This window comes from Hippichthys cyanospilos, chromosome 13 (genome assembly GCF_059441005.1).
Source record: "Hippichthys cyanospilos isolate Australia breed blue-spotted pipefish chromosome 13, RoL_Hcya_1.0, whole genome shotgun sequence".
Classification (NCBI taxonomy): domain Eukaryota; kingdom Metazoa; phylum Chordata; class Actinopteri; order Syngnathiformes; family Syngnathidae; genus Hippichthys; species Hippichthys cyanospilos.
Window position 1 is genome coordinate 9,853,573 of NC_142381.1, and position 26,397 is coordinate 9,879,969.

At 40.2% G+C, this 26,397-nt stretch overlaps 1 protein-coding gene across 28 annotated transcripts in view; it reads left to right on the forward strand.

Annotated features, from left to right (window-relative positions):
* Positions 1-26,397, forward strand: part of LOC148413763 (protocadherin gamma-C5-like) — a 216,405-nt gene that overhangs the window by 110,488 nt on the left and 79,520 nt on the right. The window contains exon 1 of one of the 28 annotated variants that reach the window (XM_088431332.1): positions 8,375-11,082. The exons of 20 other annotated variants lie outside the window; for them this stretch is intronic. In XM_088431332.1, the coding sequence (XP_088287458.1) occupies positions 8,701-11,082 (2,382 nt within the window). In that variant the 5' untranslated portion in view covers positions 8,375-8,700. Of the gene's footprint in view, positions 1-8,374; positions 11,083-12,233; positions 14,829-16,065; positions 18,774-19,423; positions 22,106-23,395; positions 26,058-26,397 lie in introns of those variants that run through there. 7 more of the 28 variants (XM_088431298.1, XM_088431313.1, XM_088431301.1 and 4 more) reach the window with 7 other exon arrangements.

The following is a 26,397-nucleotide window of genomic DNA, read 5'->3' on the forward strand; positions in this document are numbered from 1 at the left end:
GGCACTTTTTGAAGTTGGCCTTCATAATGGAGAAATCAGAACGGTCCGCCAAGTGACTGATAAAGATGCTGTCAAACAAAGACTTGCTGTTGTAGTGGAGGACAACGGGCAGCCCTCTCGCTCAGCTACAGTTATTGTCAACGTGATTGTGGCTGACAGCTTTCCGGAAGTCATGGCAGAGTTCACTGACTTGAGCACACACGACAAGGAGTACAGTGAGAAGCTGACATTTTACTTAGTCTTGGCTTTGGCTGTGGTCTCCTTCCTCTTCATCACCTGCTTGCTGCTCATCATATCAGTCAAAGTGTACAGGTGGAGACAGTCTCGAGTCCTGTACCACTCCAACCTGCCTGTCATTCCGTATTATCCACCTCGCTACTCGGATACTTTGGGGACAGGGACACTTCCACATGTGTACAATTACGAGGTTTGCAGGACTACCGACTCCAGAAAAAGTGACATGAAGAACATGCAAGCCATGAGTCAAAGTTTAGTGAGTGTGGATGGAGCTGATGTGGACATGTCGCACGACAAGCTGATGTCAGGAAACTGTTCACAGATGTCTACCTTGGTGAGTCAATGGCTTCAGCTTTTTTTTTTTTTTAAATTAATAGTTCACACTTTCCAGCACCTGTATTGAACGTGGTCTACCAATTGTTTTACCCATATTCTTTCAGCGTCACATGGTTTTTAATTCATAGTCCTCTTTTTTTATGAAATTCAAATAAAGCACATTTGATTTCTAGCTTTAGCCTCAGTAAGAAATTTGTGTTATACACTTGAGAGTGGTTGAAATAAAAAAGTGACATTTCAGAATATAAACATTGCAATTGCAATACCCATTTCACATGGTATTGTCGAGACTCTCTGTACAAACATGCAATCAAAATAAGAATATATATATATATATATATATATATATATATATATATATATATGAAGGATTTTAGTGTTTTTTCCTTGGGGACCTGATTTGTCGCGCTTGTTCTTACACATGTTCGACTCTAAGAGACGCTGTTGGCCTGGATATGATCTTGCGTGTTTGTCGTCATGCAGTCCTCAATGGAGGAGACACTAAAGGAGGTTTGTTGGGTTTTGTTGGCGTTGAGAGCAAATGAGAGAACGACGTACGGCGTGCACTGCAATATTATTTGCACGTAATCGTCGATTTGTTGAGCAGGAAACGGATTAGCCTATTCGTCAAAACGTACCTTTCATTTTTTTGTTCTTGTTCTCATGGATAATAACGGACCCCTCCCTTCCCCATGCGCAACATGGAGGCTGTTTTATGGATGGCGACGGAAAATAGGAATACTCATGTTTGTCCTTCATTTGGTTGCCACGGTAGGTGGTCAAATTCGTTATTCTATTCCTGAGGAGATGAAGAAGGGATCCGTGATCGGAAATGTGGCACAAGATCTCGGTTTGGATATAAAGCGACTAATTTCAGGGCGGGCCCGTATTTTGACAGAAGACGACATCAAGTACACGGAGCTGAAAACAGACAAAGGGCTGCTGGTCGTCAATGATAGAATAGACCGAGAGCAGCTTTGCGGAGATGTGATGCCGTGTAGTTTCAGTTTTGAAATTATTTTAGAAAACCCTATCGAGCTGCACAGAATTATTGTTGACGTTTTGGATATCAATGATCATGCTCCGGTCTTTACAAACAAAGATAAACCTCTTATATTTGACATAAATGAAGCTGCAGCAGTTGGAGTTCCGTTTCCCCTGCCGAGTGCAGAGGATCAAGATGTTGGGCAAAATGCGCTGCAGCGCTATAGTTTAGCACATAACGAACATTTTATACTAAATCAATATGCAAATCCAGATGGCAGTAAAAATGTTGAAATGGTTCTCCAAAAGCCTTTAGACAGAGAGCGTCTTCATCGTTTGTCTTTCAAATTAATTGCACTTGATGGAGGAACACCACAGAAAACTGGAACTATAAATATAGACATAAATGTGCTAGATGTAAATGATAACCGGCCAGTATTTAATCAGTCAGAGTATAAAGCCTATGTTATAGAAAACACAATTAAAGGAACTCATATTATTACAGTAAATGCTACAGATATTGACAGTGGTTCAAATGGACTCATTACATATAGTTTATCCAAAATGAAAGGAGATGCTGCAGATATATTTCATATTGATGAAAAAACTGGCACCATTCATGTGTCTGGACAAATAGACTATGAGAAGGACAGAAAGTATGAAATCAGGTTGGAAGCAAAAGATCAAGGTGGCCTAATTGGTACCAGTAAAGTCATAATTGATGTAATTGATGTAAATGACAATGCTCCAGTCATAAATATTAAATCATTTTCAAGTCCTCTGTCGGAAGATTCACCTCCTGGTACAACTATAGCAGTTCTGAACATTAAAGATAACGATTCTGACAGAAATGGAAAAATAAAATGTATAATCAATGGCAACCTTCCTTTTAAAATTGAGCCATCGCTTACAAATTATTATAATTTGATTTCAGACCAACTTTTTGATAGAGAGTCTATTTCAGAATATGACATAACAATTACAGCCACTGATCTTGGAACACCTCCTCTTTCTAGTTCAACTAAGTTGTATCTTAAAATTTCAGACATAAATGACAATGCACCATTATTTGATAAAAATATGTATTCTGCTTATATCCCAGAAAATAACTCTCCTGGCATGTCAATATTTGCTGTCACTGCTCAAGATGCTGACTGGAATCAAAATGCGAGAATATCCTATCTGTTGGAGGACACACAGATAACTGGTAGTCCGGTTTCAAATTTTGTGTCTTTAAATTCGGAAACTGGCGTTATCAGTGCAATTCGCTCATTTGATTATGAGCAAATTAAAGAGATAGACTTGGTGGTCAGAGCACAAGATGGAGGCTCTCCTCCCCTCAGCGGCAACGTGAGCGTGCGCATCCTGATCCAAGACCAGAATGACAATGCCCCTCAGGTGCTGTACCCAGTCCAGACGGGCGGCTCGGTGTTGGCCGAAATGGTGCCACGTTCGGCAGACGTGGGCTACCTTGTGACCAAAGTGGTAGCAGTGGATGTGGACTCCGGCCAGAACGCTTGGCTCTCCTATAAAGTGCACAAAGCCACAGACAGGGCGCTGTTTGAAGTGGGCCTCCACAATGGAGAAATCCGAACTGTCCGTCAAGTGACTGATAAAGACGCTGTCAAACAAAGACTAACTGTTGTGGTGGAGGACAACGGGAAGCCCTCTCGTTCAGCTACAGTCATTGTCAATGTGGCCGTCGCCGACAGCTTCCCGGAAGTGATGTCAGAGTTCACTGACTTGAGCATCCACGACAAGGAGTACAATGACCAGTTGACTTTTTACTTAGTCTTGGCTTTGGCTGTGGTCTCCTTCCTCTTCATCACCTGCTTGCTGCTCATCATTTCAGTCAAAATATACAGGTGGAGACAGTCTCGAGTCCTCTATCACTCCAACCTGCCTGTCATTCCATATTATCCTCCTCGGTACTCGGATACGTTGGGGACTGGGACTCTCCCACAGGTGTACAATTACGAGATGTGCAGGACCACTGACTCAAGAAAAAGTGACATTAAGAACATGCAAGCCATGTGTCAAAGTTTAGTGAGTGTGGATGGAGCGGATGCTGACACACCAAATGCTAACAATCAAATATCAGGAAACTGCTCACAGATGTCAACCTTGGTGAGTTACGTGTTTCACATTATTTGATCATAGTCACTTATTTAAAGTTTATTATACAAAATAAGGTATTTTTCCTAGGTCCTAGCTTAGGAATCAGATGTTTGTTTGTTTTTATATTTTAATCACAACTTACTTGATCGAAGTCTAACTTTGCATAAATTTGCACATATTACATAAGGCTTCAGAATATATGAAGCTTAAAAATATAGCAACCCAAACTGCACTGTCGCTGTCCTTGGTACGCAAGTATTCACCGCAGTTTAATCCCACAATGTACAGACAATAGGCCAAGGCAATAGGCCAGGCTGACTACAGTACAGCCTTTCAAGACTCCTTTTCATACTAAATGTTGACAAAACGTAGTTAATACGTATGTATCAATTATTGTATTTTTTTTTTTACATTGTTACAATTTGGTATATGAATAATGAATTAAAAAAACAAAATAAAACTAATCATCATCATAATCATGATCATGAATGCTGCAACTGAACAAGCTAAAAAAATAAAACGATAAATACATTAAATAAATAAATAAATAAATGCCGTTACATTTCAAATACAGGGCCTTCTCATTTATGATAACTAAATAAATACCGTTAAATTTCAAATACAGGGCCTTCTCATTTATGATAACCTTGTAGATTGATCTAGTTTTATTGTCTTTCATTGTTTCAAATGCTTAAAGTGTCAATTATGTTTGATGAAATCATAAATGTTTGCAATTTTATAGTAGTGATTCATTATCTTTTGTGTTATACGGTATTTATTTAGGGCTACTCCGCATGTTACTCCTTCACAGCGAAATGAGCGACCTTATTTCATGCTTTTTCCTGCGCCCGTTCTTACACGTTTTCGACTCTAAGAGACGCTGTTGGTCTGTGTATAAATGTCTGTGCCGTCATGCAGTCCACCCTCCTAGTGACGAGGCACTGGAGGAGATGTAATTCTTTTGTGAGTGGTGAGGACAAGCAACAGAACAACCGTATGCACCGCAAATTTCTTTGCACGAAAACATCTTAGTGGTTTGAAAAGGAAACTGATAATTTCACAAAAGATATTTTTGTTTTATTTTTTGTTCGGTTTTTGTCATCATGGATAATCAAGGACCTCCCGATTTCGCATGCGCATCATGGAGGCTGTTTTATGGATGGCGACGGCAAATTGGAACGCTCATGTTTCTGCTTCAATTGGTTACCATGGTACGTAGTCAAATTCATTATTCTATTCCTGAAGAAATGAAGAAAGGATCCGTAATTGGAAATTTGGCGCAAGATCTCGGTTTGGACACGAAGAGACTCATTTCGGGGCGGGCCCGCATTTTAACAGAAGAAGACATCCAGTACACGGAGCTGAAAACAGACAAAGGGCTGCTGGTCGTCAATGACAGAATAGACCGAGAGCAGCTTTGCGGAGATGTGACGCCGTGTAGCTTCAGCTTCGAGGTCATTCTAGAAAACCCGTTAGAGCTACATAGAGTAATTGTTGAAGTTTTGGATATTAACGATCATGCCCCCACCTTTCCCAACAAAGATAAAGCACTCATATTCGAAGTAAATGAAGCTGCTGCCGTCGGAGTGCGCTTTCCTCTGCAAAGTGCAGAGGACCGAGATGTCGGTCAAAATGCGCTTCAAAATTATATTTTGTCACCAAATGATAACTTTATACTAAATCAGCATGAAAGTGCAGATGGTAGTAAAAACATTGAAATGGTGCTACAGAAATCTTTAGACAGAGAGCAAATTCCCCGCCTGTCTTTAAAATTATTTGCAGTTGATGGAGGAACACCACAGAGATCTGCCACTGCTAATATAATCATAAATGTGTTAGATGTAAACGATAACGAACCAATTTTTAACCAGTCAATGTATAAGGCAACAGTAACAGAAAACACAATAAAAGGAACCAGTATTATGACTGTAAATGCTACAGACCGTGACAGTGGTTCAAATGGACTCATCACGTACAGTTTGTCTATAATGAAAGGAAGCGCAGCAAATATATTTCTTATTGACGAGAACACTGGGACGATTTACGTATCTGGTCAAATCGACTTTGAGAAGGACAGAAAGTATGAAGTGAGGGTGGAAGCAAAGGATCAAGGCGGACGAATTGGAACCAGTAAAGTTATATTTGATGTCATTGACATTAATGACAATGCTCCGGTAATTAACATAAAATCCTTTTCAAGTACCATATCTGAGGACTCGCCTCCCGGTACAACAATTGCAATTCTGAACATAAAAGATCTAGATTCTGACAGAAATGGAGAAATACAATGTTCAATTGATGGCAAGCTTCCATTTAAAATTGAGCCATCTCTTACAAATTATTATAATTTGATTTCCGAACAATATTTTGACAGAGAATCTGTCTCCGAGTATAACATAACAATTAAAGCAATGGATCTTGGAACACCTCCTCTCTCTAGTACGACAAAGTTGCATCTTAAAATATCAGACATCAATGACAATGCGCCTATATTTAATAAAAATATGTATTTGGCTTATGTCGGAGAAAATAACTCTCCTGGCTTTTCCATATTTGCTGTCACTGCTCAAGATGCTGATTGGAATCAAAATGCAAGAATTTCTTATCTTTTAGAGGACACTCACATAAGTGGGAGTCCGGTTTCAACGTTTGTGTCGTTAAATTCTGAAAATGGCGTTATCAGTGCAGTTCGCTCATTTGATTATGAGCAAATTAAACAACTAGACTTGGTAGTCAAAGCGCAAGATGGAGGCTCCCCTCCCCTAAGCAGCAACGTGAGCGTTCGCATTCTGATCCAGGACCAGAACGACAACGCCCCTCAGGTGCTGTACCCAGTCCAGACGGGTGGTTCTGTTCTGGCCGAAATGGTGCCTCGATCGGCAGATGTGGGCTACCTGGTGACGAAAGTTGTTGCGGTGGATGTAGACTCAGGCCAGAACGCTTGGCTGTCCTACAAAGTGCACAGAGCCACAGACAGGGCTCTGTTTGAAGTGGGTCTCCACAATGGAGAAATCCGAACTGTCCGCCAAGTGACTGATAAAGATGCTGTCAAACAAAGACTGACTGTTGTGGTGGAGGACAACGGGCAACCCTCTCGTTCAGCGACAGTCATTGTCAACGTGGCGGTGGCGGACAGCTTCCCGGAAATCATGGCAGAGTTCACAGACTTGAGCACACACGACAAGGAGTACAATGAACAGCTGACTTTTTACTTAGTCTTGGCTTTGGCTGTAGTCTCCTTCCTCTTCATCACCTGCTTGCTGCTCATCATATCAGTCAAAGTGTACAGATGGAGACAGTCTCGCGTCCTGTACCAATCCAACCTGCCTGTCATTCCTTATTACCCACCACGGTACTCGGATACTTTGGGGACAGGTACCCTCCCGCACGTGTACAATTACGAGGTGTGCAGGACCACTGACTCAAGGAAAAGTGACGTGAAGAATATGCAAGCCATGAGTCAAAGTTTAGTGAGTGTGGATGGAGCTGATGCTGACATGTCCCATGTTAACAAGGAGCTGTCAGGAAACATTTCTCAGATGTCAACATTGGTGAGTTAAAATTAATCATTCTTTCTGTTTTTATTTTTTTTTTATGTGATGCTTGCCATTGCTCCCAGTGGGGGATTTTCATTGATATTTACTATTAGAAAGACCGTCTTGATAGTCCTCTCATTTTGTGCACAAGGTGACATGAGCATGTCTTTTTTTCCGGAAGGTGTGAATTTATTGCGCTGCTTATTTTAGTAAATTAACTCAGTTAACAATAGAAGAAGTGTGATTCAAATCATGAACAAAATTGCAAGACAATTGTTTTTAAATACTTTTTTTGACACTCAAATATATTGGTGTAAGAGCTCAATTCAGATCTTCTTTGTTTCACATTTTGGCTGGCCAGTCTGAAAATGTTTAAAAATAATGAAAATAGTGCTTGTGTCACTGCATTCAAAATTAAATCTGTTACATTTTGTTTAAATTCACGTGACATCAAAATGAAGACAATATTTTAACAACTTTAAACATTTGGCCCTCATTAAATATGTATTTGATTACAGATTGGTCTTTACACTTTACCTTTTCTTTTTTTCCACCAATCATCCTCACTACAGTATAACTTTTTTGTGTCATTTGGTAGAAACGTTTTTAACAATTTTCCTACTTGAGAAATCTGATCATATTTTTAGCTTATAAAGGTCTGTTCGGCTTACTCAAGGTTGCACAATGCTTTAGGTTTAGAAGGAGCTTCAAGCAGCTGAACTGACAAACGTTAACTGAGCAAAACTGCATCCTATATGTCCAAACTTGTATTTATAGGCACAGATTTAAGATTATTTCGGTCAAACAAAATTTTACACTGGCCCATTTTAGACCAAATATAATACTGGATCGCTTTCCTCCTATGTGTCAGTTGTTCTGAGTGAATGACATTTGAAATTTGTTTTATTAGCATATTTGTTTTGTTTGTGTAACAGAGTGTTTGTGGTTATAGGTGTTTCTGCTTGGAAATTACTATGTTGATATTGAATCTGATCCATTGTTGTGGCATTCTTGGGGTGCAAAATCGTATTTACTAATTTATTTATTTATTTGTTTATTTATTTATGTATTTATTTATTTTTCCATCCATCTAAAACGTATATATTATCATTGTTGATATTTCGGAGTACTAAAGTGACACTTCAGGAGCTTCCTTGGCTCATGATTAGTCTAAATGGCGCTGAGCTGCAGTTTAGTTGAGTGAACTCTTAGGGCCGCTGTAGACCACAAAGCGTCACGCACCCTCGCAGCTAGACGCTTTTTGTGCTGCAACCACCCATGTTATTCCCACATATTAGAGGAAGACACTGACAAAGAACAAGCAGTGGAGCCATTGCGTGTTTGAAAAAGAACAAATCACACCGTCAGGATTGCCATTTTTATTATTTAGATATAAAGAAGAGTGATTCATGACTGCCATCTAACAGGATTTATTTTGATGGGATGAACACACTCGGAATTTTGCGAGGAAATTTTCGAATATAGAACAATGGCAAGGCAAGTGCTGCTTTTTATTATTTCTCTCTCCTATAATCCTGTGTTCGGGCAGGTCAGTTACTCCATTCCGGAAGAGATGCCCAAAGGATCGCTCGTTGGAAACCTAGCTCATGATTTAGGTTTGCAGACCCAACGTATGCTGGACGGCAAAGCGCGCATATATAACCGAGATGGCGACCATTACGTGGAGTTGAACAGGGAGAGAGGAGTCATTCTGTTGAAAGAACGTATCGACAGGGAGACTCTGTGCCGACGGACGACGCCTTGTGCTTTACATTTTCAAATTATTTTAGAGAACCCCATGCAGTTTTACAGCATTACAGTTCAAATTACAGACATTAATGATAATGCACCAACATTTAACAGGGGCGAAATGGCTTTCAAAATAAGCGAGTCGGCAATCATTGGAGCAAAATTTGTTTTAGAAAAGGCCGTTGATCTTGATGTTGGCAAGAATGGCGTTAATAATTATGAATTAAAACCATCTGATCATTTTGCGCTTAAGGTGCTCACTGACGTGGATGGAAATAAAAACGTTGAGATGGTTTTAAAGAAGCCGTTAGACAGAGAGAAAGAGGAGCAGATGTCTCTGATTTTAACAGCTGTGGATGGAGGAGAGCCGCAGATGTCCGGAACTATGTTGATTCTTATTACAGTGTTAGACGTTAATGATAATGCTCCTGTTTTTACACAATCAGCATACAAAGCAGTTGTTACTGAGAATTCACCTTTAGGAACAATTGTGGCCATTGTTTCTGCCTCTGATGCAGACCACGGGTCCAACGGCAAAATAAAATATTCTATAAGCGATGCGCTTGATGAAATAAGAAAAATGTTTCAGATTAATAAGGATACAGGGGAAGTGACGTTAAGTGGAAATATTGATTTTGAACATTCTCGAAATTATCAAATAAATATACTAGCAAGTGATGAGGGCGGCCTCACGGATTCATGCAAAATTATTGTTGACGTGCAAGACATCAATGACAATGAGCCAAAAATCAGCATCATGTCAAAATCAAATGTTATTTCAGAAAATGCAGAGCTCAATACAGTTGTTACTATGATAAACACAGAAGACAAAGACTCTGGAGAAAACGGAAATGTTGATTGCTTTATAAACGAAAACATACCATTTATTTTAAAAACGTCAACAAATAGTTTTTACACTTTAGTGACAGACAGTGAACTAGACAGAGAGAGGTCACGTGAATATAATATCACGGTGACGTGCTCTGATGAAGGCGTGCCCTCCCTGTCCAGCAGCGTCTCCCTCACCTTACACATCTCAGATGTGAATGACAACGCGCCTGTCTTTGAGAGGAGCTCATATGAAGCCTCTATTGTAGAAAACAATCCACCAGGACTCTCTGTTTTCACCGTGAAAGCCAGCGATGCTGACTGGAATCAGAATGCTCGTCTTTCTTACATCCTTGAGGACTCCTCGGTTAATGGAGTACCAGTCTCGTCATTTGTATCCGTTAGTGCTGAAAGTGGAGTCATTCACGCAGTGCGTTCCTTTGACTATGAGCAACTCAAAGAGTTCCACTTCTGCGTCAGGGCACAAGATGGAGGCTCCCCTCCTCTCAACACCAACGTGAGCGTTCGCATCCTTATTGTGGACCAGAACGACAACGCCCCTCAAGTACTGTACCCAGTGCAGACAGGCGGGTCGGTTCTGGCCGAAATGGTGCCTCGTTCAGCAGATGTTGGCTACCTGGTTACTAAAGTGGTGGCAGTGGATGTGGACTCTGGACAAAACGCCTGGCTCTCCTATAAAGTGCATAAAGCCACAGAGAGGGCTCTGTTTGAAGTGGGGCTTCACAATGGAGAAATCCGAACTTTCCGTCAAGTGACTGATAAAGATGCTGTCAAACAAAGACTGACTGTGGTGGTGGAGGACAACGGACTGCCTTCTCGCTCGGCTACAGTCATTGTCAATGTGGTAGTGGCCGACAACTTCCCGGAAGTGATGTCAGAGTTCGCCGACTTGAGCGTGCACGATAAGGAGTACAATGACCAGCTGACTTTTTACTTAGTTCTGGCTTTGGCTGTGGTCTCCTTCCTCTTCATCACATGTTTATTGCTGATCATATCCGTCAAAGTGTACAGGTGGAGACAGTCTCGCGTCCTGTACCACTCCAACCTGCCTGTCATTCCATATTATCCGCCTCGCTACTCGGATACTTTGGGGACAAGTACTCTCCCGCATGTGTACAATTACGAGGTGTGCAAGACCACAGACTCCAGAAAAAGTAACATGAAGAATATGCAAGTAATGAGTCAAAGTTTAGTGAGTGTGGATGGAGCTGATGCTGACACGCCGCATGTGAACAAGGATATGTCAGGAAACCTTTCACAGATGTCAACCTTGGTGAGTCAATCAGTATTTCATCATTCTATATGGTTTTGTATGTGATTGAATTCTTTACTTTGAGTGGGAGATTTGAATTAATTTCCGCTGCTCCGATGCAATTCATATCTTTCTTGAACAAGGTCAATTTAGTTATCTTTCTCTCAGAAATAAACTATGTGAGGCGGTAATAAATTGATGTACTTTGTGCTTTATGAGTTAATAGTTAACATTTAAAGGATCGTTTGCCAAAAACTGCAGTTTTTACTTTTTTAAAAATTTGGCATATGTGTCCGTGGTATCCCAAGCCTAATGCTGCTGTGTCGCTGTCCTTGGTGCTATTTTTTTCCTCAAGCCTGAATACTTCAGCTCCACAATATTTTGCAGTACTGCTCTGTTAGAACAACGTGTTGGGTACACTGGAGGTATTAACGCGTACAGTTCAAGGAGAATAAGTCAAACTGGATCATTAATGAGCCAGAATGCTGAGCGTCTTGGTAGAATGGTAAAATGTGCACAATGAAAAAGTTAAGTAAAAATAAAAATAAACAGAAATGAGTTGTGCATTTTCCAACAATAAATGAATAGTACCCACAGCAAATAGTTTTAACTAAACTAATACAATGGTAAAAACAGGCAAAATATTATTTTTTAATACTGTATTAATATTTTTTTATATTAAGTAAAAGGGGAAAACCGTCTTTAATATTACTAATGCTACTGTTCCCACTGCTAACAATAATAATAATAATAATAATAATAATAATAATAATAATACATGCTAATAATAACAGTAATAATAGTAAATACACTGCACCTGTAACATCATTTTAAAGTGTGTCACTTGTTTAATAATGATAATAATAATAATACATGCTAATAATAACAGTAATAATAGTAAATACACTGCGCCTGTAACATCATTTTAAAGTGTGTCACTTGTTTACAAAATCATTAGAATTGTCGATTCTATATTTAAAACCAGTTTTAGATCCTGGGCTAAATAATTTTTCACATACAACATTGTAATTCTCTTTCACCGTCTAGTCTGTCCTTTTTTTCCTGCTGTGTAGCACATGTTATTACACACGTTCGACTTTAAGAGACGCTGTTGGCTTGTGTATGAATATTCCTGCGTTGTCGTCATACTTCCTTATTAAAGCACCGGAGGAGGTTTTCACTCTTTTGTTTGTGGCGAGAGAGAAGGAACGAACTATCCCCTCCTGTCGATTATTTGCCTACATGTTATGAAATGATATGAGAAGAGAACTATTCATTTAGGAGTTACAAGGACATCGCATTGCATGTTAATAATGATTGTCATCATGGATTATCACGGACATCGCTCTTTCTCATTCACAAAATGGAGGTTGTTTTATCGATGGAGACGACAGATAGGAACGCTCATGTTTCTGCTGTGTTTGGTTACCACGGTAGGTGGCCAGATTCGTTACTCTATTCCGGAGGAGATGAAGAAGGGATCTGTGATTGGAAATGTGGCACGAGATCTCGGTTTGGACGTGAAGAGATTCGTTTCTGGGCGGGCGCGCATCGTGACTGGTGAAAGCATTCAGTACACGGAGCTGAAGACAGACAAAGGGCTGCTGGTCGTCAGTGACAGAATAGACCGAGAGCAGCTTTGTGGAGATGTGACGCCATGCAGCTTCAGCTTCGAGATTATTCTAGAAAATCCTATAGAACTGCACGGGATAATTGTTGAGGTTTTGGATATAAATGATCATGCCCCCGTCTTTTCAAATAAAGGAAAAGCTCTTCTCTTTGAAATAAGTGAATCTGCTGCAGTTGGAGTGCGCTTCCCTCTGCAAAGTGCAGAGGATCAAGACGTTGGGAAAAATGCATTGCAAAATTATATTTTGTCAACAAACGATCATTTCATACTAAAGCAGCATGCTAATCCGGATGGCAGTAAACATGTTGAAATGGTGCTACAAAAACCTTTAGACAGAGAGCAACACCCCCATTTGGCTTTAAAATTAATTGCACTTGATGGAGGAACACCAGAGAAATCTGGTACTGTAAATATAGAAATTAATGTTTTGGATGCAAACGATAACGAACCAATATTCAACCAATCAACATATATGGCTACAGTTATGGAAAATACAGTGAAAGGAACTCGTGTTATTACAGTTAATGCAACAGACGCTGACAATGATTCAAATGGACACATTTTTTATAGTCTGTCTAACATGAAAGGAGGTGTAGTGGGTGTATTTAGTATTGATGGAAACACTGGCAGCATTTACGTGTCTGGTCAGTTAGACTACGAGAAAGACAGAAAATATGAAATCAGGGTGGAAGCAAAAGATCAAGGAGGCCTGACTGGGACCAGTAAAGTTATCATTGATATTATAGACATGAATGACAATGCTCCAGTGATTACTATCATGTCGTTTTTGAGCCCATTGCCTGAGGATGCACCCCCTGGTACAACAGTTGCCGTTTTTCACATAAAAGATGTAGATTCTGATAGATATGGGCAAATTAAATGTTCCATAAATGGAAAACTTCCTTTTAAACTGGAGATGTCTTTAACACATTACTACAATTTGATTTCAGATCAATATTTTGATAGAGAATCTGTCCCAGAGTATGACATAACAATTACAGCCACTGATCTTGGAACACCTCCTCTTTCTAATTCAACACATTTACATCTTCACTTATCTGACGTGAATGACAATGCACCCTTATTTGATAAAACCATATATTCTGCTTATATTGCAGAAAATAATACTCCCGGCGGTTCCATATTTTCTGTTACTGCTCGAGATGCTGACTGGAATCTAAATGCGAGAATATCCTATCTTTTGGAAGACACACGGATAACTGGAAGCCCAGTATCAACTTTCGTGTCTTTAAATTCTGAAACTGGTGTCATAAGTGCTCTTCGATCATTTGATTATGAGCAAATTAAACAACTGGACTTGGTAATCAAAGCACAAGATGGAGGCTCAATTCCCCTCAGCAGCAACGTGAGCGTTCGCATTCTAATCCAGGACCAGAACGACAACGCCCCTCAGGTGCTGTACCCGGTCCAGACGGGGGGGTCGGTTCTGGCCGAAATGGTGCCTCGATCGGCAGATGTGGGCTACCTGGTGACTAAAGTGGTGGCTGTGGATATGGACTCTGGCCAGAACGCCTGGCTCTCCTACAAAGTGCACAAAGCCACAGACAGGGCGCTGTTTGAAGTGGGCCTCCACAATGGAGAAATCCGAACTGTCCGCCAAGTGACTGATAAAGATGCTGTCAAACAGAGACTGACTGTTGTGGTGGAGGACAACGGGCAGCCTTCTCGTTCAGCGACAGTCATTGTCAACGTGGCGGTGGCCGACAGCTTCCCGGAAGTCATGGCAGAGTTCACTGATTTGAGCACGCACGACAAGGAGTACAATGACCAGTTGACTTTTTATTTAGTCTTGGCTTTGGCTGTGGTTTCCTTTCTCTTCGTCACCTGCTTGGTGCTCATCATATCGGTGAAAGTGTACAGATGGAGACAGTCTCGTGTCCTGTACCATTCCAACCTGCCCGTCATTCCGTATTATCCACCACGATACTCGGATACTTTAGGAACAGGTACCCTCCCACACGTGTACAATTATGAGGTGTGCAGGACCACTGACTCCAGAAAAAGTGACATGAAGAACATGCAAGCCATGAGTCAGACTTTAGTGAGTGTGGATGGAGCTGACACGCCCAATGTGAGTAAGGAGATGCCTGGACACTTTTCTCAGATTTCAACCATGGTGAGTCTATATTATTTCACCATTTTTTTTTTTTTTTTTTTTTTTTGTTTTCTCAAGTCAACATCTATTCAACTTGCATGAATGGTTGTCTGTCCCTGTGATCCCTGCAACTGTCCGTCCAGAAGTCCAGGGTATCCCCTTACACTCTGTACACAGTAGAGATAGACACCAGTAAGCCAGGGTCCCTAGGGAGGATAAATGAATGGATGAGTGGATGGATGGATGGATGAATGGAACCATGTAGAAGCTCACCGCATCACAGCTTCCATTTATACAGCAAATGTTTTTGTAAATCCAGCCCGTGAGTGCACGTGATTTTAAACATGCAAACCAAAATGATTAATTTTGCAGTGTATGTCAACATGCAGGGAAATTATGATTCATAAATAATGGTAAATAAAGATGAATTGAATAACAAAAATGAAAAAAACAATAATAGATATAATACATAAAAAAATAACGTCACAAAATTGGGCTTTTATGAGGAATAAGACAACTAGACAAAATTATACTGCTAAAAATAGAAGTCTCATAACGAAAGTCCACACGTGGACTTGTGTTTCTTTTCTCTACCCACCGGAAGAGAGGCACAAACTTGTTTATTTGTTTTCTATATTTTGCCCATTTGCGGGTTGCATGTGTATCAAAAGTGGCCTGTATGAAGCATATATATATATATATATATATATATATATATATATATATATATATATATATATATTGAATTTATGAGATGTTCATGGATGACGAATGAAGAACAATACAATTACCTTCATCATCTTATTGTTATTTTTAAAAAAAGTTGTTAAATCATCATTTGTTTACATGTAAATTACTATATTTTTCTTTTCAAATGGTTTTAGTTTTACTTTAATGTCACTGTCCATGGTGTTGAATGAAATGTCACTCACTGTTCATGGTGTTGAATGTGCTTTCTAATAAGTTAATTAACACGCCGTTGAAGCCAAAACCTAATAATCAATGTTACAAATTTTACAAGATGAATTACCTTTCAAAATGAATACTGGCATTGACAAATTCTGATTAATAATCAAGCCCATGTTTTTATATTGATATTCATTTATAACTTCTTATTTTTCTATGTTAATATACGAAATCTTGAACTGCCATATATGTAAATAGCAAACTTTGTAAGGACGTAATCATATGGTTATATTATTTGTTGTTCATCTTTTACACACATGTTGGAGGGGTTGTAGTTTGCTTTCAACTTTATAAACGTGTCACCTTTTCTTGCTGCATGTGCAGTGCACCCGTTCTTACACGTTTTCGACTCTAAGAGACGCTGTTGGCTTGGATATAGTGTCCTCGTCTGGCACTTCTATTAAAGAGGCACTGAAGTGATTTTCGATCTTTTGTTGGCGGCGAGAGCAAGCAAAAGCAACGCTCTGTGCATTACAGTTATTTAAGCGTTGAGTTCTTCAGCAACAAAAGGATTTACGAGGATATACGAACGCGCTTTTTTTTGCCATTATGGATTATCAAGTACCTCTTCTTTTCTCAAGCGCAAAATGGAGGTTGTTTTATGGATGGCGACGGCGGATAGGAGCGGTCATTTTTCTGCTTCGTTTGGTTGCGGTTGGTGGTCAAATCCGTTATTCTATTCCGGAGGAGATGAAGAAAGGATCCGTGATTGGAAATGTGGCACACGATCTTGGTTTGGACGTGAAAAGATTCGTTTCTGGGCGGGCACGCATCGTGACTGGGGAAAATATCCAGTACACGGAGCTGAAGAGAGACAAAGGGCTGCTGGTCGTCAGTGACAGAATAGACCGAGAGCAGCTTTGTGGAGATGTGACGCCATGTAGCTTCAGCTTTGAGATCATATTAGAAAACCCGTTGGAAATGCACAGAGTAATTGTTGAGGTTTTAGATATAAATGATCACGCTCCCATATTCCCAAATACAGATACAGCTCTCGTGTTTGAAATAAGTGAATCAGCTGTCATTGGAGTGCAGTTTCCTCTGCCGAGTGCAGAGGATCAGGATGTGGGGCAAAACGCGTTACAAAATTACATTTTGTCATCCAACGATCATTTTTTATTAAAACAACATGCGAATCCAGATGGCAGTAAATACGTTGAAATGGTGCTCCAAAAAGCTTTAGATAGAGAGCGACATCCCAGCTTGTCCTTAAAATTAATTGCACTCGATGGAGGAACACCACAGAAGTCTGGCAGTGTAAATTTAAACATTAATGTGTTAGATGTAAATGACAACCAACCAATGTTTAATCAGTCAGAATACAAAGCCACTATAGTAGAAAACGCAATTAAAGGAACTAGCCTCGTCACTGTAAATGCGACCGATGCAGACAGTGATTCAAATGGACTAATAACTTACAGTTTATCTAAAATGAAAGGAAATGCAGCTGATGTGTTTCGTATTGATGAAAACACTGGTACAATTTATGTGTCTGGTCAAATAGACTATGAGAAGAACAGAAAATATGAAGTGAGAGTAGAAGCAAAGGATCAAGGTGGGCTGACGGGGACCAGTAAAGTTATTTTTCATGTAGTTGACATGAATGACAATGCTCCAGTCATTAATATAATGTCGTTTTCAAGCCCTTTGTCTGAAGATTCCCCCCTTGGTACAACAATTGCAATTCTGAACATAAAAGATGTTGATTCTGACAGAAACGGAGAAGTTAAATGTTCAATTGACAGAAAACTTCCATTTAAATTGGAGATGTCGCTACCAAATTATTATAATTTGATTTCGGATAATTTTTTTGATAGAGAATCTATCACAGAATATAACATAACAATAAGAGCCACTGATCTGGGAACGCCTCCTCTTTCTAGTTCAACTAATTTACAACTTAAAATTTCAGACGTGAATGACAATGCACCTGTATTTGATAAAAACACGTATAACGCTTATGTTGCAGAGAATAATTCTCCAGGGTTATCGATTTTTGCTGTCAATGCTCGAGATGCTGATTGGAGTCAAAATGCAAAAATATCTTATCTTTTGGAGGACACACAGACATTTGGCAGTTCGGTTTCTACTTTTGTGTCTTTAAATTCTGAAACTGGCGTAATAAGTTCAGTTCGATCATTTGATTATGAGCAAATCAAACAATTGGATTTGGTGGTCAGGGCTCAAGATGGAGGCTCGCCACCTCTCAGCAGAAACGCGAGTGTTCACATACTGATCCAGGACCAGAACGACAACGCCCCTCAGGTGCTGTACCCAGTCCAGACGGGTGGTTCTGTTCTGGCCGAAATGGTGCCTCGTTCGGCAGATGTGGGCTACCTGGTGACCAAAGTTGTGGCGGTGGATGTGGATTCTGGCCAGAACGCCTGGCTCTCCTATAAAGTGCACAAAGCCACAGACAGAGCGCTGTTTGAAGTGGGCCTCCACAATGGAGAAATCCGAACTGTCCGCCAAGTGACTGATAAAGATGCTGTTAAACAAAGACTGACTGTTGTGGTGGAAGACAACGGGCATCCCTCTCGTTCAGCTACAGTCATTGTCAACGTGGCGGTGGCCGACAGCTTCCCGGAAGTGATGTCAGATTTCACCGACTTGAATGTGCACGACCAGGAGTACAATGACCAGTTGACATTTTATTTAGTCTTGGGTCTTGCTGTTGTCTCTTTCCTCTTCATCACCTGCTTGGTGCTCATCATATCGGTCAAAGTGTACAGGTGGAGACAATCTCGTGTCCTGTACCACTCCAGCCTGCCCGTGATTCCTTATTATCCTCCACGGTACTCAGATACTTTGGCGACTGGAACCCTTCCGCACGTGTACAATTATGAGGTTTGCAGGACCACTGACTCTAGAAAAAATGACTGCAAATTGGATAAAGCAGCAAGTCACAACATAATGGCAATCGACCCCAGTTTTACAGCAACAATGCAGAAACTACACAGTGAAAAGAACATCCTGGATGAACCTGATTCTCCTCTCGAGGTTAGTTTGCAACATTTTACTGTAGAGTTCGATTGTTTATTCGTCTAATTGTCTCAATTAACATCAGCTCATTTTAAATATTTTGAGGTTGATATGTACATATCAAAAACGTTGGTGCAATTTTATCCAAATATTGAGTTAAGTCGATCCTTTTTTATCCATAGTGGGTTGATCCTCCTGTTTATTGTTCATAGTATTTACAAGGTCTACAATCATATTATTACTTCCACCTGACGTTTTAAAATATTAAAGAAAATACATCCTTATTCCATTTCATTCAGCACCATGGAGAGTTTAGCATTGAGACTCATTTTTTGCTTAGTTGAATTTTAAAACACAACTTTAATACATACACTCACACAGACATATATATGCACACACTTTCACACACACACACAATGGAGAGTTATTGCTTGCTGACAAGAACATAAATAAATATTTATGTTCTCTTTCAAAATAATCTATGCCACCGTTCATGTTTTTCTCCGTACCCATGCAAAATTGCAACAACTAGATGACTTGTATTTATTTTATTTTATTTATTTTTGCATTATTATAATTTTCAAAGAATGACTTATGCCAGTAAATTTGTATTCATTCTTTGAGGCAGTACGGATGTGTGACGGTAAAGTGTTCAGCGTGCTCCATGCGTGCTCCATGCAGTGTTACAATATGGACTCTTAGGGACGCTGTAGACCAATAAGTTGATGAGGGAGGCAGCTCGGAGCTGCGCTTCCATGAAACGTTGACACAACACAGAGAACAGAATGAGAGGACAGCGGATCGTATGACGTGCTTGTGATTTTTTTTTTAAATATACATATTTAGACCAGATTTTTTTAACTTCGATTCAAGAGTGGATTGTTTTCGACATCAACTATAAAAGAGACTTACTCAGGTGGAATATATGTCGAATGGAGTTCCATTTTGGAAAACGGGAAAGAACAATGAATGGGCAAGTACTGCTGTTTGTGTGTCTATTCGCCCTCGACGCAGTGAACTGCCAGGCCAGCTATTCGATTCCAGAAGAAATGCCAAGAGGATCTTTAGTGGGCAACATTGCACAAGATTTGGGTTTAGAATTAAAACGTCTGATTTCTGGCAAAGCAAAAATATATTCGAGGAACAATGATAACTATATCGAGCTGAGCAGAGAGAAAGGAGTCCTCCTTGTTAAAGAAAGGATCGACAGAGAGGCTCTTTGCGCACACACGGCGCTTTGTGCATTACATTTAGAAATTATTTTGGAAAATCCAATGGAATTTTACAGCGTCGCCGTACAGATTACAGACACAAACGATAACGCACCTGCTTTTGAAATTAATGAGATGACTTTTAAAATAAGCGAATCTGCAACCATCGGAACAAAATTTGGTTTAGAAAGGGCTATAGATCTTGATGTCGGAATCAACTCAATCAATAAATACGAATTAAAACCATCGGATCATTTTAGTGTTAGTCTTCAAAATAACGCAGATGGAAATACAAACGTGGAGATGGTTTTACAGAAACCTTTAGACAGAGAGAAAGAGGAGAAGATGTCTCTCGTGTTAACTGCAGAGGATGGAGGAGATCCGCGGATGTCAGGAACGATGTTGATTCTTATTATAGTATTAGATGCTAATGATAATGCCCCCGCTTTTACACAGCACACATACAAGGCTACTGTGACTGAAAATTCACCTGTAGGAACAACAGTGGCAACAGTTTCTGCATCTGATGAAGACCAAGGCTCAAACAGCAAAATATCATATTCAATTAAAAATATAGTAGGAAATATGAAAAACATATTTGAAATAAATAAAGAAAATGGAGAGGTATCGTTAATTGGAAATATTGATTTTGAAAAATCTAGACATTTTCAAATAAACTTACTTGCAAGTGACGGCGGGGGACTCACAGATTTTTCTAAGTTAATTATTGATGTACAAGATATAAATGACAACATTCCCGTAATAAACATTATGTCCAAATCCAACGTAATATCAGAGGATGCTAAAATCAATACTGTTGTTACTATAATCAACACAGAAGATATTGATTCAGGGGAAAATGGGAATGTTAATTGTATTGTCAATGAAAATATCCCATTTGTTTTGAAAATTTCAAAAAATCATTTTTATACCTTAGTGACTGATAGTGAATTAGATAGAGAGCGATCAGGTGAGTACAATATCACAGTGACCTGCTCTGATGAGGGCGTGCCCTCCCTTTCGAGCAGCGTCACTCTCACCTTACAAATATCAGACGTAAATGACAACGCACCTGTCTTTGAGAGAAGCTCCTATGAGGCTTCCATTGTAGAAAACAACGCACCGGGTCTCTCTATATTCACGGTGAAAGCCAGTGATGCTGACTGGAGCCAGAATGCTCGTATTTCTTATATCTTGGAGGACTCCTCACTTAATGGAGTGCCAGTCTCCTCATATGTGTCTGTTAGTGCTGAGAGTGGAGTCATTCATTCAGTACGGTCCTTTGACTATGAGCAACTGAAAGAGTTCCACTTCCGCGTCAGGGCAAAGGATGGAGGCTCCCCTCCTCTTAGCAGCAACGTGAGCGTTCGCATCCTCATTCAGGACCAGAACGACAACGCCCCTCAGGTGCTGTACCCAGTCCAGACGGGCGGTTCTGTTCTGGCTGAAATGGTGCCTCGGTCGGCAGACGTGGGCTACCTGGTGACAAAGGTGGTAGCGGTGGATGTGGACTCTGGCCAGAACGCCTGGCTCTCCTATAAAGTGCACAAAGCCACAGACAGGGCGCTGTTTGAAGTGGGCCTCCACAATGGAGAAATTCGAACTGTCCGCCAAGTGACTGATAAAGATGCTGTTAAACAAAGACTGACTGTTGTGGTTGAAGACAACGGGCAGCCTTCTCGTTCAGCTACAGTCGTTGTCAATGTGGCGGTGGCTGACAGCTTCCCGGAAATCATGGCAGAGTTCACGGACTTGAGCACACACGACAAGGAGTACAACGAACAGCTTACTTTTTACTTGGTCTTGGCTTTGGCTGTGGTCTCATTCCTCTTTATTATCTGCTTGCTGCTCATCATATCAGTCAAAGTGTACAGGTGGAGACAGTCTCGCGTCCTATACCATTCCAACCTGCCTGTCATTCCGTATTATCCGCCACGTTACTCGGATACTTTGGGGACTGGGACTCTCCCACAGGTGTACAATTATGAGGTTTGCAGGACCACTGACTCCAGAAAAAGTGACTGTAAAATGGACAGACACACAACCCACAACTTAATGGCCATCGACCCCAGTTTCACAGCAACCATGCAGAAACACAATGAGAAGAACATCCTGGATGAACCTGGCTCTCCCATAGAGGTTAGTTTACAACATTTTTACGTTATGGCTCTTCTTTCTTCGTTTTTTATTTGTCACTTTTCATCATAACTTCAATCAGAGATCATTTTCAAAGCGAGAGTGCAATGCACTCCACCTCAGGTCAAAAGCATCAATCAGTAGCGAAATTCAAGTACAACGTTGTACTTGAGTTTCCCCACTGCTTGATGCTTTTGACCTAAGGAGGAGATTCAGAACCATGGACAGCTTACCGTTCAGTTCTTCAACCCTGTTGCCGTTGAGTATTTGACAACTAGTCGAATAATTCATTTCCACTTGAATGGACAGTTTAGATTTGATGGAAAGTTTTTTTTGACGTGTTTTCGGGTGAAATTATTTAGCTGACCTGATTAACTATATTTTATCAAGCTATATTTTATCCACTACGTAAAAAATATACCGTGCTGCTCTTTTTATTAAACATTTGCTGATGGATTGTTTCCATCAGAACTGTATGGTTTGGATCACAATTGAGATATTTCAATGTGCAATTTGTATGAAATAACGTTCACTGATAATTGAGTAGAATATGCCTGTGACCCTGCAACATTAATAAGAACTGCACACTGGCATGTTTGATGAGCAGTTGTTGTAAAAAAAAAAAAAAAAAACTTATTTTTGAATTAAATATTCGTAGTAAAATAATCTGCCCAACACACACGTACAGGAGTATTGTACATTTTTAATTTAACATTGATAATTTTAAATTCACACTTGTTTTAATTTTCTTAAATTATTGCCCATTAAGATCTCGTTTCAAAGGAACGTTAACAACAAGTGTTCATTTGATCACTGTGCTGGTGCGTCATGAAAAAATTCAATCAGAAATAGCATTTAATTATATTCCTTCAAGTAAGATCATTCAATACACAATCAAGCTTTTCCCCAAAAAGGGTCAAGTCTAGAGTTGCGTGAAAAGGTTGCATAAAAAACGGAGCTTTCTTTTGCTCTCCAAATAGAATATTAGCTGTGCCAATAGTTTATTTTTTATTTTATGTCTCATAGAGGGACTGTGATATATTATTTCAGTCATAATTGTGTGTAGTCGGTGAGAGGCAGTAGCTTTGTTTTGCGTTATCAAAACATCTTTGTCCTGCGTGTCACGTTGAGGTAAAATGAAAAAAAAAAGACTCACCAGCTTCTTGCATCATTTTATCATATAGTATCCCTACATTACGCGTTGTTCAAAGTATGAATTCAGTAATATACCCCTCAACACGTTTGACATGTTGTGGCGAAAGAGAAGTCATGTTGCATCCTGCAGTGTTGCAGTATGGACTCTTAGGGACGCTGTAGACCAAAAAGTTGATGAGTGAGGCGGATTGGAGATGCACCTCCATGAAACGTTGACACAACACAGAGAAAGAGCGCAACGGGAGGAGAAGGGATCATTTCGCGTGCTTTTCAAATTTATAATATGCTCTTTGGACCTGGAAACGAATTGTATCGATTAGGAGTGGATTATATTCGACATTAGATCTCGAGGAGGCTTGTTTGAGTGGGATATTCTTTGATTGGACCTCAGCCGGGGAGAACTGAAAGAACAATGAATGGGCAAGTACTGCTGTTTGTGTCTTTCTTCGCCTTCGACGCAGTGAACTGCCAGGCCAGCTATTCTGTTCCAGAAGAAATGCCAAAAGGATCGTTAGTTGGAAATATAGCACAAGATTTGGGATTAGAAGTTAAACGTTTAATTTCTGGCAAGGCCAAGATCTATTCCGCGAACAATGAAGAATACATTGAGCTGAGCCGAGAGAAAGGAGTCCTCCTTGTGAAAGAGAGGATCGACAGAGAGGCTTTATGTGCGCACACCGTGCTTTGTGCTCTTCATTTAGAAATTATTTTAGAAAACCCGATGGAATTTTATAGCGTAACTGTGCAGATTACAGACATAAATGATAATGCGCCAAGCTTTGAAAAAAATGAGATGAAATTCAAAATAAGCGAGTCAACATCAGTCGGAGCAAAATTTGTCTTGGAAAGGGCTGTGGATCTTGACGTTGGAATGAACGACCTTCAAAATTATGAATTAAAACAAGCAGGTCATTTTTCTCTCAAGTTACAAAATACAAAAGATGTAAATAAAAATGTTGAGATGATTTTACAACAGCCATTAGACAGGGAGAAAGCGGAGAAAATGTCTCTCGTGTTAACGGCAGTAGACGGAGGCGAGCCGCAGATGTCCGGAACGATGTTGATTCGTATTACAGTCTTGGACGCTAATGATAATGCCCCCGTTTTTACACAGCCCACATACAAGGCTATTGTATCAGAGAATTCACTTTTAGGAACAGTTGTCGCTACTGTTTCTGCCTCTGATGCAGATGAAGATTTGAACGCTAAAATATCTTATTCAATAACAAACACACTTGATAACGTTAGAAATATATTTGACATAAATAAGGAAAATGGTCAGGTTTCATTGATTGGAAATATAGATTTTGAGAAGTCGAGACATTTTCAAATTAATTTACTTGCGAGTGATGATGGAGGACTGACGGATTCTTCTAAATTAATGATTGATGTTCAAGATATAAACGACAACAAGCCCATTATTAATATTATGTCAAAAACAAACGTGATATCAGAGGATGCTGAAATCAATACTGTTGTTACAATGATGAATACGAAAGATTTAGATTCAGGAGAAAATGGTAAAGTGAATTGTTTTATCAATGAAAACATCCCGTTTGGTCTGAAAATGTCAAAAAATAATTTCTTCAGTTTAGTCACAGATAACGAACTAGACAGAGAGAGGTCAAGCGACTATAATATCACAGTGACGTGCTCTGATGAGGGCGTGCCCTCCCTCTCCAGCAGCGTCAGAATCACTTTACACATCGCAGATGTGAATGACAACGCGCCAGTGTTTGAGAGAAGTTCATATGAGACATATATTGTTGAAAACAACACGCCGGGTCTTTCTATTTTTACCATAAAAGCAAGTGATGCTGACTCCAATCAGAATGCTCGTCTGTCCTACATCCTGGAGGACTCGTCAGTTAATGGAGTGCCAGTCTCCTCATATTTGTCTGTTAGTGCAGAAAGTGGAATCATCCATTCAGTGCGTTCGTTTGACTATGAGCAGTTAAAAGAGTTCCGCTTCCGCGTCAGAGCACAAGATGGAGGCTCTCCTCCCCTTAGCAGCAACGTGAGCGTCCGCATCCAGATTGTGGACCAGAACGACAACGCCCCTCAGGTGCTGTACCCAGTCCAGACGGGCGGCTCGGTGTTGGCCGAAATGGTGCCTCGATCGGCAGATGTGGGCTACCTGGTGACTAAAGTGGTGGCGGTGGATGTGGACTCTGGCCAGAATGCCTGGCTCTCCTATAAAGTGCATAAGACCACAGACAGGGCACTTTTTGAAGTTGGCCTTCATAATGGAGAAATCCGAACTGTTCGCCAAGTGACTGATAAAGATGCTGTCAAACAAAGACTGACTGTTGTCGTGGAGGACAACGGGCTTCCCTCTCGTTCAGCTACAGTCATTGTCAACGTGGCGGTGGCAGACAGCTTCCCGGAAGTGATGTCAGAGTTCACCGACTTGAGTGTGCACGACAAGGATTACAATGAGAAACTGACTTTTTACTTAGTCTTGGCTCTTGCTGTGGTCTCCTTCCTCTTCATCACCTGCCTGCTGCTTATCATATCGGTCAAAGTGTACAGGTGGAGACAGTCTCGCGTCCTCTACCACTCTAACCTGCCCGTCATTCCATATTACCCACCACGATACTCGGATACTTTGGGAACGGGGACTGGCACCCTTCCTCACGTGTACAATTACGAGGTGTGCAGGACCACTGACTCTAGAAAAAGTGACATGAAGAATATGCAAGCCATGAGTCAAAGTTTAGTTAGCGTGGATGGAGTTGATGCTGATGTTCCGCAGGAGAAGAAGCAGATGTCAGAACTTTGTTCACAGATGTCAACCTTGGTGAGTCAAAAAATTAGCTGTTCTCCCTCCATATGTTGATTGTTCATTGTTTTATGGGATGTATGCCTATACATGTTTGCAGCTGTTCGTGGTGCTGAAATGTGTTTGTAAATCGACAATAACATATTTTTGTAATTTAGAAGTTGTCAAAGTTTTTGTTTAGTTGAGTTCTAAATTATACAAACGGACAAAGGAAGTCCATATTTATTCTGTCGTGTACTTTACTTGAGATAGAAACAAAGACATTTATGGAAAACAAATGAAACTTCTTTCATGACAATAATTACATTTTAATGTGATAATTGCAATATGTCTTTGTTTGCTGTAAACTCAATTAGCC